We start from the raw sequence: 17,358 nt of genomic DNA on the forward strand, positions 1-17,358 counted from the left end.
CTGCATCTCGTGCACTGGCAGGCAGATTCTTTATCACTAAGCCACCTGGAAAGCCCATCCCCGTATATAAACTATGTATAAAATAGGTAACTAATGAGAACGTACTAGATAGCAGACGGAGCTCTACTCAGTGCTCTGTGGAGACCTAAATGAGATGGAAATCCAAAAAGAGGGGATATATGTATACATTTAACTGTTTCAGTTTGCTGTATAGCAGAAACAAATATAACATTGCAAAGCAACTATTCTTCAATAAAAATTAATACAAACCAATACAAATAAAATTTATCATTTTTCAACGATTTTATAATAAAATATATATACATATAGAGAGGGTTTCAATAATTTCTATTGCTGTTACTTTCCCATTTGCATCTTCTCTACTTGGAACTTTAGGGACTTCCCTGGTGGCTCAGACGGTAAAGTGTCTGCCTACAATGTGGAAGACCTGGGTTCGATCCCTGGGTCAGGAAGATCCTCTGGAGAAGGCAGTGGCAACCCACTCCAGTACTCTTGCCTGGAAAATCCCATGGACGGTGGAGCCTGTCACTCTACAGTCCATGGGGTCGCAAAGTTTCGGACATGACTGAGTGACTAAACTTTCACTTTTGCTACTCTCCTCATTGGAAAATGTGTGTGTTAGTCGTTCAGTCATACCTAACTCTTTGTGATCTGTGGACTGTAGCCCACCAGGCTCCTCTATCCATGGAATTCTCCAGGCAAGAATACTGGAGTGGGTGGCCATTCCCTTCCACACGGGATCTTCCTGACCCAGGGATCAAACCCAGGTCTCCTGCATTGCAAGCAGATTCTTTACCATCTCAGTCACCAGGGAAGCCCTGGAAAATGTTATTTTTCTAGAATTACTAGCTGGGTAAAACTTGTCATTCTTTAAATCAGTTTAGTTCGTTTTACATGTTAGACACTGCCCTAGCCTTTGGGGTACAGAGAGGACGGATTTTTTTGAGAGTCACTAAGGGAAATAATCAGAGATAACAGCTGAATTGAATGCCTCTCTATGCAATGCTATGGATTATTTAGCTCAAGTCCTATTAAAAATAACTTACCACAGTTCTCCATATTTGTGAGAATTGGATAGATAAACATGAAGAATATCGATATTCCAAGTCTATCTATTACTTTCAATAGCTTGGTCAAATCTTTCCAGATAGTTATATATTCACATTTGTGTAACACAGAATAAGTGCCCCAAATAAATACATATTATTCTTTTCTCTTAATAGTATACCACAACTCTTTTTCCAAATCAGTAAATACTTATCTGTAGGTTTACTTTTGATGGCCAAATAGTATTCTATTATTTGTAGATTTTGTGATTTATTAACTGATTACCTGTTTTCGAAAATTTCAGCTAAAATTGACATAGTTAAATCTTTGCAAGCATACTTAATAATTTCCTTAGAATAACTTTTTGGAAGTTTTGAATTACTGGATCAACCAGTATTAAATTATAAAAAATCTTAGTTGAGTGAACAAAAACAGAAAAGTACACAAGTCATAAGTATAGTTTAACGAAATTACACAAAGTAATTTTTCCCTCATGTGTATATACCCAGCATTCAACTTAAGAAACAGAATATTACTAGAAACCCAGGAGCCTACCATGTAACCCCTTCCAGGTTCTATCCTTGTTGCAAGGATAACTCCTCTTCTGACTTGTAACACTATGAATTAAGTTTGCTATTTTTGGATTTCTGTATATAAATTGAGTCATATCATGTGTGCTATTTTGCATCTGATTTCTTTTTAATATGTATTAGTTATTTTCCATAGAAAAGTTATTTCATTTTATTTTCCCAGCATGAATGCTGCTTTCTCCACCAACTGTGAATAATGTCATTTAAAAAACACAATCAAAGAAAATTGTATCCAGTTGTCTTAATTTACTTATTTTTTTCTAAGTAGGTGAAACTTTTTCTTAATATGTCTATTAATCATTTGTTTTTCTTTTGTAATTCTCTAGCTTTGTCTTTTGTTAGCTTCTTTTGATGCATTGCTGTTTTACTAATTTGTAGTAGCTTAGGGAGCTGACTCATTGGAAAAGACTGATGCTGGGAGGGATTGGGGGCAGGAGGAGAAGGGGACGACAGAGGATGAGATGGCTGGATGGCATCACTGACTTGATGGACAAGAGTTTGGGTGAACTCTGGGAGTTAGTGATGGACAGGGAGGCCTGGAGTGCGACAGTTGATGAGGTCGCAAAGAGTCGGACACGACTGAGCGACTGAACTGAACTGAGTGTACAAAGAACAGTGACCATTTGTTATATGTATGGCAAATATTCTCTCATCTCTATCTTTTAGTTTTGATACTAAAATTAAAAATTTTCTTATATTAAGTTTCTGCCTTGTTTATGCTGCTTGAAGAGCCTTCTTTATTTGCAGACTTTATAGACATTATTTATGGTTTAGATTTCATTCTTCCTCCTACCCTCTAGCCCCTGCACTGAGTTTTGTGCTTATGTGTGCTTACATTGAAAACCCCACCAGATGATGTTATAATTTTTTGCCTTAAATAATCATAGGTATCAAAGAAATTCAGAGGGGGAACGTAGTGTTTTATAGTTATCCAACTATTTATCATTTCTGTTGTTTTCTTATTTTTGATATTTCAGGTTTCCTTCCAATATAATTGCCTGTCAGCCTAAAGAACTTCCTTTAAAATGTCTTCTAAAAAGCCTGTTGTCAATAGATTCTTTAATTTTCCTTCACTTGGGAATATTTTTATCCTTCATTCTCTAAAGGATATTTTTCCTGGATATAGAATTTTAAAAGTGTTGGGTTTTTTTTTCCTGTTCTATCATATTTTTCTTTTCAGTCTGGACCTCCAGTCAGATGTCTGTTAGCTCCATAGGTCCCCTAGTCTCTGGGCATTTTATTTCATTCTTTTCCCCTTGTTTTTTAAAATTGGTTCCTTTCAATTGATTTCACTTCAAATTCACTGACTTTTTTCCCTGTGTCTTCTCCATTCTGCAATTCAGCCTAGGAAGTTTTTTGTTTCAGTTAATTGTGTTTTTCAGTTCTGAAATTCCCTTTAGGTTCCCTTTTTGTCATTTCTGTTTCTCCACTGAGAATTTCTCTTTGATTTATTTCAGTGTGTCTCTGTTGTGTCTTTGCTGTTAACTCATACCAGCATAGTTATCGTTTCTGCTTTACGTCTTTGTTTGATAATTCAGCATCTGGGTCATCTCAGCACTGACATCTGTTGACTGTTTCCTCTTGACAGTTGGTTCCATTTTCCTGGACTTTGTATGCTGAGTAGTATTGCATTGTATCCTGGATATTGTGGACTCTTTGCTGACTTAATCTGGACCATATTGATGTTTGGCGTTAACAGGCAGTCAGTCCAGTGAAGGTCAGAACATAAGTTCTGTCAGCAGTATCTCAGCAGACAGTGGTTCAAACCTCATTTCTGTTCTCTGAGAGTGTGCTGTTCTGTTTTGGAGTTCTCTCCTGCAGGAACGCAGTTTAAGAATTGGTCTGAGACTTACATGGTTGTTTTCTGTTTGACAGAATTATAAATAGTATTTTGATTCTCTCTTGGTATCTGAAGCATAATGAACCTCAAGGTTAAATACTGGATTTGGTTTGGGCTCAATCTGCATTAACCATGTGGAATCAGTAAAACTCCATGTTTTTAACAAAAGCAGGAAAGTATACAAATTAGCTTTATATGACTTTTTGATAATCAGTTTCTAACTTTTACACTTTATAAGCTTTATTTAATGCCAGTTTTAAAATAGGTTGAGTCAAGTCTGTCCCACTAGTAAAAGACAAAGGAATGGTATCATTTAAATTTTACACAAAAAGAAATTAAAATTTATATTTGATTGAACATATTAATTTCTTCTAGCAGCCTTTTATGCAGTTATAGTGAACCTTAAGAGTTACATCAGATTTCTTCTTTGGGAGTATATACCTAAAACATAAGTTTTATTTGAATGGTGTAATTTTTATTTTCAGAAACAAAATATATAATATTTAAAAATTTCATTTATCTCATCACAAACATAATCATACTACTTTGCTTTAAAATTGGATGAATTAAATCAGAAGAAATGAAATGAACTGGGTTTGTACAAAATAGTATGTGTCAGTTATTTATTTCTGTGTAGCACACCACTCCAAAACTTAGTGGCTTGATGTCAAAATCACGTAGATTTATTTGTCTGTGTTTCTATAGTCTGGACTGTTCTGCTGGTCTAGTTCAGTACTAGTTCTACTGGTCTCTCCTGGGCTGTCTCACACTGCTGCGGCTGTATGAAGCGGCTGTATGAGACTCACATGGCAGCATCTCAGTGGGAGAGTCTGGATGGGTAAGGGGCCGGATGAGCCTCTTTCCATGTAGATTCTCACTTTTCAGTGGTCCAGCACTGTCATTTCTCTAATTAAACACATATTGAGTATCTGATTAGCCTTGTTACCCTTATTATCTTGTTTATATGGGGGAAAGCCAAGTTACATTACTTTATTTTTAACATCTTTTTTTCTAGAGAAAATAGTGACGTGCCATTTGTTTAAGAATGTCTAATCTTTGAAATGGTTTCTTACTTGCCGTGACTTAAAAGACCATGAAATCAATTGTTACATGATTAGCTTAATAATTATTTATATTACTTCTTTTTAAAAAACAGGCAATTGCTGGCTACTTCGATATATATTTTGAGAAGAATTGCCACAACAAGGTAAGTATCTCATAACTAGGCAAGTATTTTATTTTCGTGCCCCAAGGTATTTGATCATAAGCATTTTGCTTTTGTGAGTAGTTGGAGCTTGTATTTGATGTAGTAAATTAATGTACCGTGATATTAAAAGTCTTGTACTTCATCAGACATTTTTGAACTCTGCCAATGCAGGTTGTGTTTTCTACGGGCCCACTGAGCACCAAAACACACTGGAAACAAACAATATTTCTATTGGAAAAGCCATTTTCAGTTAAAGCAGGTAAGAAAGAAAGAGGGGTGGATGTCTTACTCATTCTGAAATAAACAGTATTCATCCATTCTACAACCGCTTTTTCTGTGCCCACTGTATTTGAAGCAATATAGCATACTAAGGTAAGTAGTTCTTAAGAGTTTACCATGTACATAAAGTTTAGGTAGCATATCATTTCATTACATAAGTAAATCTGATGTCTGCCAGTTACAATGCCATTGTGTAGCTCTATGTTGAGTACTACACAGTAATTCAGAAAATTTTTCGTTAAGCATTAACTAGTATATACTAAGTTGAAACTATAACTAAAAGAAAATATTTTAATTTCCCAAGTGACTAAACAGAAATATCACCAATAGAAGTAAAGTGTAAATTTAAAAAGACTGTCATTCAGTAGTTATTATATTCAAAATCTATTTGTTTAGAATGCTTTCCACTGGGTCCACCTCCTCAGATCTTGCATAGTGTTTAAAGGCTGATCCAATGCTGCATTCCTTTGTTTTACATCTCACTGATTGTTCACTTACATGAGCACCTATAGTTCTTATATTTCTACACATTTAACACCAAAAGTTAGAATTTGATTATGGAATCTTTTTTTTTTTTTAACTGCTTGTTACATGTATGTCTTGTCCCATCTTCACTGAAAGCCTCTTGACTGTGGGAAAACTGAATGTACACCAAACTTCAGTGTAGAGATGCTCAACATCAGATTGTTTGTGTGTCTCTGGTGGCTCAGAGGTTAAAGCGTCTGCCTGCAATGTGGAAAACCCGGGTTCGATCCCTGGATCGGGAAGATCCCCTGGAGAAGGAAATGGCAACCCACTCCAGTGTTCTTGCCTGGAGAATCCCATGGACAGAGGAGCTTGGTAGGCTACAGTCCACGGGGTCACAAAGAGTGGGACACGACTGAGTGACTTCACTTAAAAGCAACATTGAGCACAGATTTGCAGAAGGATTCCTAAAATATATGAGTTTGATTTATATGAAGTTTTAAAAACATGTAAAACAACAGGCTATACACACACGTAGTAAATTAAGAAGCAACACTTACGATAACCACTGAATTCATCAACGTGGTCACCTCTAGAGGAGGATAGAAATACGATTGCAGACAGGGGCTTTAGTGCCATATATATGAACTTTTTCTTTGAAAAACTGAAGGAACTGTGCAGAATGTCAAGATTTGACAAAACTGAACAAGTGGTTATTATATCATTCTCCATGTTTAAAATATTTCATAAAATTGTAATATAGTTTTGATTTCACTATTGAAGCATAAAGGAATTTAGTAGATGCAAATAAACACCATCAGAGTAAAGCAGCACTGTGTTGTCATTCTTTCACTTTGAGGTTGTAATGCTATGGAAATAAAACTTTGATGGTGTCATTTTCTCTTTCTCTGGAAAGCTATAGCACAGCAAAACTGCAATGAAGCAAAGACATCTTCATTTATGTTTCTTTGCTTTTTTTTACTCTGCTATTTGGATTAACTTTGGGAAAATTGAAAATACTGCTTTTTCCCTCGCTGTAACTGTTTGTTGTCTTACTACTAGAATTCTAAAGGCAATACTAATTCTTTCATGTTTTAATCTTCAGAGAGATTTAAGATAGCCTTTGAATTTTCTCCTACCTAATTGCAACACAATATTATTTATATCTAGTGAAATTTTGAAATCCTAACTATTCTTTACACAGTAATCCTTTGAGTAATTGATTTCTCAGAATACTGTGAAGAAGATACATGATTCTAATGTTGCCCTGTGGCACCATCTACATTCTGTATTTCTTTTATTGCCATTGTGTGTACTTACATTTAAATAGTAAGTCCAATAGGCTCCCCTAAAAGAGTACAACCTGAGGAAAGTTTGTGAAAACAAAATTTCAAAGAAAGGAAAAAATAGTCATTCTCAGTTACAAGAATTTTTTTTTTACTCTACTAATCATTAGCCTCTGATGGTATTACTGATAAATAGAAGCCAGAAGCTGTGGAGCAGAGTATTGGGATAGAAGCTAGTCAGAAAAAAGAGCTCTAGGGACCTCTGTATCAATATCGAACATGTTGATAATTTTATTAAATATAAATGGTCCATACATCTAGAAGATGAAATTTCATTCAGTGCTAAAAAGAAATGAACTATCAACCTGTGAAAAAACATGGAGGAATCTTAAACCCATATTACTGAGTGAAAGAAACCAACCACTTAAAGAAATAACACCAACTCTACACAGTCTCTTCCAGAAAATAGAAAAGAACTGATTTTATGAGGGTGGTATTTCTTTGATATCAAAAATTAGACGAAGATAGTATAAGAAATTAAACTATAGACCAATGTCCCTCATTAATAAATCCTCAACAGGATAGTAGCAAATTAAATCCAGTGATGCGTAAAAAGAAAATACACTGTGACCAGATGGGTTTTATTCCAAGAATTCAAGGCTGATTCAGTATTTTAAAATCATATATTGTAGTCCACCATGCTAGCAATCTAAAGAAGAAAAGCTACATGATCGTATCAGTGGATGCAGAAAAAAAAAGTTTGACAAAGTGTAATATCAATTCATGACAAATACAGCAAACTAGAAATAAAAGAGAGCTTCCTCATCCTGACAGATGGCATCCATACAGCCTACCACTAGCATCATGCTGAATAAAGAAAGACTAAATTTGAGACAAGGCCATGTGTCTACTTGCTCCACTCCTACACTGTTTTGTTTTGTTTTTTTAGAATTTATTTTAATTGGAGGATAATTACTGTATAGTATTGTGATGGTTTTTTCCATGTATCAGCATGAATTGGCCATAGGTAATAACATGTGTTCCCTCCATCCTGAACCCCGTCTTGCCTCCCTCCCTACCCTATCCCTCTGGGTTGTCACAGAGCACCAGTTTTGGGTGCCCTGCTTCATGCATCAAACTTGCACTGGTTATCTGTTTTACATATGACAATGTATATGTTTGAATGCTATTCTCTCAAATCATCCCACCTTCTCCTTTTCCCACTGACTCCAAAAGTCTCTTCTTTACATCTGGGTCTCCTTTGCTGCCATTTATGTAGGATCATTGGTACCATCTTTCTAGATTCCATATATATGTGTTAATATGCAGTATTTGTCTTTCTCTTTCTGACTTACTTCACTCTGTATAATAGGCTCTAGGTTCATCTGCCTTGTTAGAACTGACTCAAATGCATTCCTTTATAAAGGCTGAGTAATATTCCATTGTGTATATATACCACAACTTACTTACCCATTCATCTGCTGATGGACATCTAGGTTGCTTCCATATCCTAGCTGTTGTAAATAGTGCTGCATTGAACATTCAGGTACATGTGTCTTTTTCAGTTTTGGTTTCCTTAGAGTATATGCCCAGAAATGGGATTGCTGGGTCATATGGTAGTGTTATTCCTAGTTTTTTAAGGAATCTTCGTACTGTTCTCCATAGTGGTTGTATCCGTTTGCATTCCCACCAACAGTGTAACAAGGTTCCCTTTTCTCCACACCTTCTCCAGCATTTGTTATTTGTAGACTTTTTGATGATGGCCATTCTGACTGGTGTGAGATGATACTTCATTGTGGTTTTGATTTGCATTTCTGTAATAATAAGTGATGTTGAGCATATTTTCATTTGTTTATTAGCCTAAGCAAAAATTAGACAAAGATGGTACAAGAAAATTAAACTACAGACCAATGTCCCTCATGAATAAATCCTTAACAAAATAGTAGCAAATTGAATCCAGTGATGTGTAAAAAGAAAATACACTGTGACCAGTGTTTATGTCTGCACTCCTGCACTCTTAAACTGGAAGTCTTAGCCAGTGCAATAAGAAGTGAAAAAGAATTAAAACCATTGGGAAGGAAGAAATAAAGCTGTTATTATTTATAGATAATGTATACGTAGAAAATTCTAGGAAATCTATCAAAAAATACAGAGCTAGTGAATTGAGCAAGAGAGAAATTAATGTGCTGATTCTAAAATTTATATACAAATGATCTAGACTATTGTAGCCAAACAATTTTAAGAACCATATTGTACTTCTTACACTATGTAAATTCTGAACTTAAAAATTATATTAACACAAGCAGTATAGTATTGACATATAAAAGATGGATATATAGATTAATACAGTGATAGAAAATGCAGAAATAGCCTTATTTTTGTATAGTCAATGAAGTTTTTTCAGAGGGCCAGTATAAATTTAATTGGAAAAGGATAGTCTTCTCAGAAAATTGTGTTAGAACAGCTGAATATTCATAAAGGAAAATAATGACTCTTCTTCTCTGACACCAAATATATAAAAACTGACTTTAAATGGATAATAGACATAAACATAAAAGCTTAAAACTGAAATTTCTAGATAATAACATAAGAGAGCACCTTGATACTTGAGGTAGGTGAAAGTTTACAGAAGTGAAATATTAAGTAAAAGTCATTGAACTGCAATTTTACATGTTATAGTTTTATTATATATAATCTATACCTTAATAAAGTTAAGGCGAGGGTGCAGTGATTTGAGAGAAAAGCACTGAAATATGTACATTATCATATGTGAAATAGGTCGTCAGTCCAGGTTTGATGCATGAGACAGGGTGCTCAGGGCTGCTGTACTGGGATGACCCTGAGGGATGGGAAGGGGGTTCGGAATGGGGAACACATGTACACCCATGGCTGATTCATGTCAATGTATGACAAAAACCACTACAATATTGTAATTAGCCTTCAATTAAAATTAATTAATTAATTTAAAATTTTAAAAAAGCCCTCACTGGACCCTCAGTATACCCAGGGTAGAATCCAGATTCTTTACCATGACCCTTTACAGTCTGACCATTCTTCATCGTTTCCAGCCCTGACCTGTCAGAGCCCCACAGAAGCCCATGATATGCTCCAGCTGTACTGCTCATTTTTTAGCTAGTTTTCCTGTCTTTTCTTCCTCATTGCCTTTATCTGAGATACTTTTCTACCTAGCAAACTACTTTGACCTCTTTCACTTGATGAATTACACTTTTCCCTTTATAACCCAGCTTATTTCTGTACATCTTTCCTCATTGTCTTAAAAAGTTAACTGTTCTGTTATTTTTTCTCCCAGATAATGCATATGTATATCTGTGTTATAACATACCAGTGTGCTCTGATACGGGGTTCTCATAGATGAGTTATTTGCTTTTCTCACTTCTTTTTTTATCTGGTGCAATATTTGGCATGTCATAAATATGCTCCTGAATGAATGAATAAGTACAGTAATATGCATTGTCATTGAAATATAACTTCCTTTCATCACCGTGGGTGACACATGCCAGGGGCATTTATCTAGTTGCTGTATTTTGTTGCCCCATTTTGTCAGCTCTGATGTTCTCCGAAATTGTGGCATGGCTGAGGAGAGTACTGTTGAGTCGAAAAATAGCTTGAGTCAAAAACTACTTTTTGACTTAATATGGTGTACAATTTTTAGATAAAATTAAATAAAGCCAAGCGTCTAATCATGACAATTTGCTGTGCATGTCAAGTTTATTTTACTGTCCAGATAGTAATGTGACAAGATTTTTTTTAACAAGATATTGTGAACATACCTATACAGTTTTTCCATGCAGCTTGTGTGTGTGTATGTGTACATGTTAATATTTTGAATAATGATAAGTCATTTTTTGGTAATGGTAAATATACCATTGAACTTCCCTGCCAGCTCAGTGGTAAAGAATCCACCTGACAATGCAGAAGACATTTGATCCCTGGGTCGGGAAGATCCCTTAGAAAAGGAAATGGCAACCCACTCCAGTATTCTTGCCTGGGAAATCCCATGGACAGTGGAGCCTGGCAGGCTTAGTCTGTGGGGTCACAAAGAGTTGAACACAACTTATCTAGTAAACAACAACAAAATCTACCATTGGGGGCAGACAGGATATTTGGAAAGCAAAGAAAAAGACAGTGTAATAGGAAATTTCTTAGAATAGGAATTTTACATTTGACCAACAGCACAAGGTAACTATAAGATGATGAACCTAATGTGTTTTTGCTTTGGTGTGGGATTTCGTTTGTTGTTGTTATTGTTATTTCCACAACATAGTTCTAACAATAGTTTCCAAAGAAATACTCTACAACATTTGAGCATTCCCAGCATTGTGGGAGTTAGAAACCAGCCTCCCAGAATGAATACTTTTAAAGGATTTAAAGATCACTTTTAAAGTTTAAATTCAGAGTGGTTTCCCCCCCCCCTTTTTCTTTAAAAAGATCCAGATTTTTTTCTTGTGGTTTGGCTTTGAAAAATATTATTAAAATCATACTATTTAGTTCTCTTTATATGTTATTAGTAAGCTTTTATGTGATGGAGAATCCTTTTTTGTTTTCATTTTTTTAACTCTAAGCTTTGGTAGTGATAATACTGATTTTTATTTATCCCCCTTGTGGGGAATGAAATTTTATTGCTCTGGAAGAAACTAATTTGAAAAAACCACTAGGACTGAATTGAAATGAAATCAGTTTTGTTCTTGATTGAACTGCAGTGCTGCTTACTAATAGCCGTCTGCTGATGATAAAAACAAGGTGATACAGCTCAGCTGCATAGAGACTGTCCTTTGCAGCTCTCACCAGTTTACACGCTTAACAACATCAGTCACTTTATATCTATTTGACACTGATTAATTACTTCTATCTCTACTGCATTATAGCCGTTACCTTGGCACTTTAGCCAGGCTTGAACAATTGAAGTGGGTGCAGCAGTGTGAACTGTGGATTTATTACTGTGACCCTTCGTGCTGTATAATTAACTTAAATAAGTATTGTTTTGCATCTCCATTTTGAAATTAAGGTTACAAAATAACTATTACAGCAAGTTATTTTGTTTGTGTTTTGTTTTAAAACACGAAAATTACAATATTAGCTTATAAGACAGTGTTAAGACTTTTTAATTACTCAAATATTCTATTTAATATTGATGCTGAAAATTTTTTCTTCTGTGAAAATTTAATTATCTGTTACTCGTACATGTTGAGCTGTATTTTAAGTTAAGGGATACATAAACCTCTTAAATACATTCTTTTTTAACATATTTTTTAAACTTGAAATGCAGTATTTGATAACCTGCTTTATAGGCACCAGGGAACATTTCCTTTTTGACCCTACACTAAGGATCAACTAGGATATTTATAAACAAGCCACATTTTAACATGTCTAAAGCCACTTAAAGAGCAACTACCCTTAGGGCACATCAGCAAGAAAATCACTGAGTTAAATAAAATGCTCAAAAAATCTTTTTAGATGGTGGTTAAACGTTTAAAATAATAGCATCACTACTGATAATCACCAAAATGCAAATCAAAGCAGTCAGATACTGGTGGTGGTTTGTTACCGGTTTCTTTCGTTCTTTATCTGTTGTTGCTTGGATTCTAATAACAGCCAAATTTTGGTGAAGATGGCTGGAATGTAAAAATGGGACACATTTTATGCCTTTTTAAAGTATCTTGCTTTATAGAATTTGTTTCATTTTTGTATAAACAAATCATCAACTTTTTCCTTTTGGTTTCTAACTTTTTTTCCATACTACGAAATATTGTGTTACTACGTTTATACATTTCTGTTGACTCCTTTCTTGCTCAGTGATGTAAAATGCCCCAATTAGAATCTACTGAATCTCTATAATGAATCTTTATTCCATTTATCTATGAATTTATTCCTAAGCCATCACATTTTAAAAAACACTTTATTCTGTATTTACATACAGTAAAAATTTACGCATTTTATTTATACAGTTTAATAAATTTTGGCAAATGTATGTTCCACTCTATTCAGTTCAGTTCAGTCGCTCAGTCATGTACGACACTTTGTGACCCCATGAACCGCAGCATGCCAGGCCTCCCTGTCCCTCACCAACTCCCAGAGTTCACCCAAACCCTTGTCCATTGTGTCAGTGATGCCATCCAACCATCTCATCCTCTGTCGTCCCCTTCTCCTCCTGCCCTCAATCTTTCCCAGCATCAGGGTCTTTTCAAATGAGTCAGCTCTCTGCATCAGGTGGCCAAAGTATTGGAGTTTCAGCTTCAAAATCTGTCCCTCCAATGAACACCCAGGACTGATTTCCTTTAGGATGGACTGATTGGATCTCCTTGCAGTCCAAGAGACTCTCAAGAGTCTTCTCCAACACCACAGTTCAAAAGCATCAGTTCTTCGGCATTCAGCTTTCTTCACAGTCCAACTCTCACATCCATACATGACCACTGGAAAAACCATAGCCTTGACTAGATGGACCTTTGTTGGCAAAGTAATGTCTCTGCTTTTTAATATGCTGTCTAGGTTGGTCATAACTTTCCTTCCAAGGAGCAAGCATCTTTTAATTTCATGGCTGCAGTCACCATTCGCAGTGATTTTGGAGCCCAGAAAAATAATCAGCCATAGTTTCCACTGTTTCCCCATCTCTTTCCCATGAAGTGATGGGACCAGATGCCATGATCTTTGTTTTCTGAATGTTGAGCTTTAACCAACTTTTTCACTGTCCTCTTTCACTTTCCTCAAGAGGCTTTTTAGTTCCTCTTCACTTTCTGCCATAAGGGTGGTGTCATCTGCATATCCGAGGTGATTGATATTTCTCCCGGCAATCTTGATTCCAGCTTGTGCTTCCTCCAGCCCAGCGTTTCTCATGATGTACTCTGTAGATCAGTTAAATAAGCAAGGTGACAATATACAGCCTAGACGTACTCCTTTTCCTATTTGAAACCAGTCTGTTGTTCCATGTCCAGTTCTAACTGTTGCTTCCTGACCTGTGTACAGGTTTCTGAAGACGCAGGTCGAGTGGTGTGGTATTCCCATCTCTTTCAAGATATAGAATATTTACTTCACCCTAAAAAGTTTCCATGTTGATCCCTTGTGCATTTAGTCATCCCCATCTTCAGTTTTCAGTCTGGACAACCATTGATCTGCTTTCTGTCACTATGTATTATATTACTATTAATAATAGTAAGGCATTAGTATTCTTTAGAATTTTATATCAAAGTTATTATACAGAACATACTCCAGCTTCTTTGCTTTTAGCATATTTTAAAGTGCATCTGTGAGTCAGTAATTTGTTCCTTTTTGTTGCCAAGTAGTGTTCCTTTGTATGGACTTACTGTAAGTAGGGTTTCACTTGCTGATAGACTTTTGGATTGTTTTCAGTTAGGCACCATTATGGATAAAATTAATATGAACATTCTTGCAAAATTTTTTGTGTGAACATATGTTTTCATTTCTCCTAGGCAATACCTAGAAGTGGAATTATTAGGTCTTACGATAAATAAATACTTAACTTCATAAGAAGCTGGCAAACTTTTTTACAATGACTATACTATTCAAGGTTCCTACACTGTTGTGGGTTTGTTTGCTCCACGTCTTTGTCGACACTTATATAAAATGGCAGTCATTTTAATATAAGGTTTAATATGTCATTGTGTTGCAAGTGATGTAGCGACAGCTGTGTTTTTAATTTGCATTTACCTCGTGACTAATGATGTTGAGGCATCTTTTCATATGTTCATTGGTCATTTGTATGTCTTCTTCGGTGAGGTTTCTTTTAAGATACTTTGCTCAATTTTTGGTTGGGTTGTCATCTCACTGTGCTATAAGAATCTTAATAAGGTACAAGTTGTTTGTCCGACATATGCATTGCTGATATTTCTATCTCAATCCTAGTTTGTCCTTTCATTTTCGTAAGGTCTTTTGAACTTTGTGCTACTGTGGCCTAAGTTAAGAAATCTTTGCTACTCTAACATCACAGCTTTTCCTATATGGTTCTTCTAAAAGCTTTATATTTTTGCCTGTACATTTAGGATTATAAACTATTTCATGTTGATTTTTAAAGTAATATTCATCTTTTTCCAAATTTATATTAGGTTGTTTCATCATCTTTTCTTGAAAAGACTTTTCTTTTCCTGTTTAATTACCTTGGTTCTTTTGTCAGAAATTAATTAACCATGTATGCATGTCTGTTTCTGAACTTTGTTTCCTTGATCTATGTGTCTTTTCTTATGCCAGTAAGACACTGTAAGATGATATAAATCCTCCTGCTTTATTCTGTTCTCTCACCATTCTGGGCTCTTTAAATTTGCATATGCGTTTTCGAGTCAACTTAAATTCTGCCCAAATGAAACAGTCCTGCTGGGATTTTGATTGAGACTGTTGAATCTATAGATTACTTTGGGGAGAATTGACATCTTAAAACAGTATTGAGTGTCATCCACAAACAAGATGTCTCATTTACTTAGATCATCTTTAGCAGTGTTTCATAATTTGATATAACTAAATGATGCATATATGTTGTTATATTTATCTCAAGAATTATATGCTTTTTCAATGCTATTATAAATGCTATTGTTTTTTATTTCAGTTTCTCATTCTTCATTGCTCATGTATAGAAATGCAGTTAATTTTTTATATTGATCTTATGTCCTGAGATTGCTGTTTTAGTAGCTGTTTTCTGAGAGTTTTAGTAGCTGTTTTCTTTTCTTTTTCCAAGGAGTCAGTCCTTCGCGTCAGGTGGCCAAAGTATTGGAGCTTCAGCATCAGTCCTTCCAATCAGTATTCAGGATTAATTTCCTTTAGGATTGACTGGTTTGTTCTCCTTGCAGTCCAAGGGACTCTCAAGAGTCTTTTCCAGCACCACAATTCAAAAGCATCAATTCTTCAACACTCAGTGTTTATGGTCCAACTCTCACATCCGTACATGATTGCTGGAAAAACCATAGCTTTGACTATAGAGACCTTTGTCGGCAAAGTAATATCTCTGCTTTTTAATATGCTGTCTAGGTTTGTTATACCTTTTCTTCCAAGGAGTAAGCGTCTTTTAATTTCACAGCTACAGTAACCATCTACAGTGATTTTGGAGCCCAAAAAAATAAAGTCTGACACTGCTTCCATTCTTTCCCCATCTATTTGCCATGAAGTGATGGGACCAGATGCCATGATCTTCATTTTTTGGATGTTGAGTTTTAAGGCAGCTTTTTCACAGTTTTCTTTCACTTTCATCAAGAGGCTCTTTAGTTCCTCTTTGCTTTCTGCAATAAGGGTGATGTCATCTGCATATCTAAGGTTGTTGATATTTCTCCCAGCAATCTTTCCCAGCTTTTGCTTCCAGCCCTGCATTTCACATGATACTCTGCAAGTAAGTGAAATAAGTGACAATATGTAGCCTTGACGTACTCCTTTCCCAATTTTGAACCAGTCCATTGCTCCATTTCTGATTCTAACTGTTGCTTCTTGACCTGCATATAGGTTTCTCAGGAGGCAGTTATGGTGGTGTGGTATTCCCATCTCTTTAAGAATTTCCAGTTTATGACTGTGGTCTACACAGTCAAAGGCTTTAGCATAGTCAATGAAGCAGAAGTAGATATTTTTCTGGAATTCTCTTGCTTTTTCTGTGATCTAACAGATGTTGGCAATTGATCTGTGGTTCCTCTGCCTTTTCTAAATTGAGCTTGTACATCTAGATAATACTCAGTTCACATAATGGTGAAGCCTAGCTTGAAGGATTTTGAGCGTTACCTTGCTAGCATGTGAATTAATTCTTGTGAAACCTTGCCTTTTACTGCCTTCCAAGCATCCCCAGTCCTCTGTGCCAGCATACCCTATTAGACCTGTTGCATAATTGTCAGTACCTCTATTTTCTTCGCCCTGAACTGTGAATGCTTTGAGGTCAGGGACCATGTCTTTTTTATAATATGCCCAGGACATACCTCAGGGCGTCATATTGAGGAGTCCAATAAACAGTCCCCAACGCTGCAGTGACCACTGTAGTTACACTTTTTCACAAGCATTTGACACCCATGCTAGCTAAATTAGATCTGCTTTCTTCAAAAATTAAACATAAAATTGTCCTGAAAATTTTTAAGTTAAAAAAAAGTGAAACATTCTCACAACAAAAAATAAGTATCAATTCTAAGTGTACCATGTTGCTTTTCTGCTACACTGTATTCCTTGAATTCTGAAACCCAATTTTTGCCTTTCTTCTTTAGGTGAAGCCTTGAAAGGAAAGATCACAGTGCACAAGAATAAGAAAGATCCACGTTCTCTCATTGTGACCCTTACATTGAACAATACAACTCAAACTTATGGTCTCCAGTAAAAAGGCTACAAAAGCGCCAACTAATCTGCAGCTTTTATGGTCGGGGTGGGGCGGGCAGTAGGGGAGGAAGCTTATGTGAACACATGGATGTTGAATCTTTGAATCTGGTAATTTAGCTACAGAGTGAACTGATCCTCGTGATCCACCTCTGTAATCACATTCTTGAAAGTCTGGCCGGTGAGATTTAACAAAATATAATCCCTGCATTGAGTTTAGCTGTATTGAAAGTCATTCAAATTGGCCTAAATTTGGAACAGAGGTATAATCTTTTGTTGTTTTTAATAATTTTCTTACTACAAATTTTAAACACTAGTAAT

General features: G+C 35.6%; 1 protein-coding gene across 2 annotated transcripts in view; it reads left to right on the forward strand.

Moving 5' to 3' along the window:
- PRMT3 (protein arginine methyltransferase 3) overlaps nucleotides 1-17,055 on the forward strand; it is a 133,169-nt gene extending 116,114 nt beyond the window's left edge. For both annotated transcript variants that reach the window (XM_068978225.1, XM_068978226.1), the window contains 3 exons: nucleotides 4,655-4,705; nucleotides 4,877-4,964; nucleotides 16,932-17,055. In XM_068978225.1, the coding sequence (XP_068834326.1) occupies nucleotides 4,655-4,705; nucleotides 4,877-4,964; nucleotides 16,932-17,041 (249 nt within the window). In that variant the 3' untranslated portion in view covers nucleotides 17,042-17,055. The remainder of the gene's footprint in view (nucleotides 1-4,654; nucleotides 4,706-4,876; nucleotides 4,965-16,931) is intronic.
- The last annotated feature ends 303 nt before the right edge of the window (nucleotides 17,056-17,358 follow it).

The sequence above is a fragment of the Capricornis sumatraensis genome, chromosome 8, assembly GCF_032405125.1.
Source record: "Capricornis sumatraensis isolate serow.1 chromosome 8, serow.2, whole genome shotgun sequence".
Taxonomy (NCBI): Eukaryota; Metazoa; Chordata; class Mammalia; order Artiodactyla; family Bovidae; genus Capricornis; species Capricornis sumatraensis.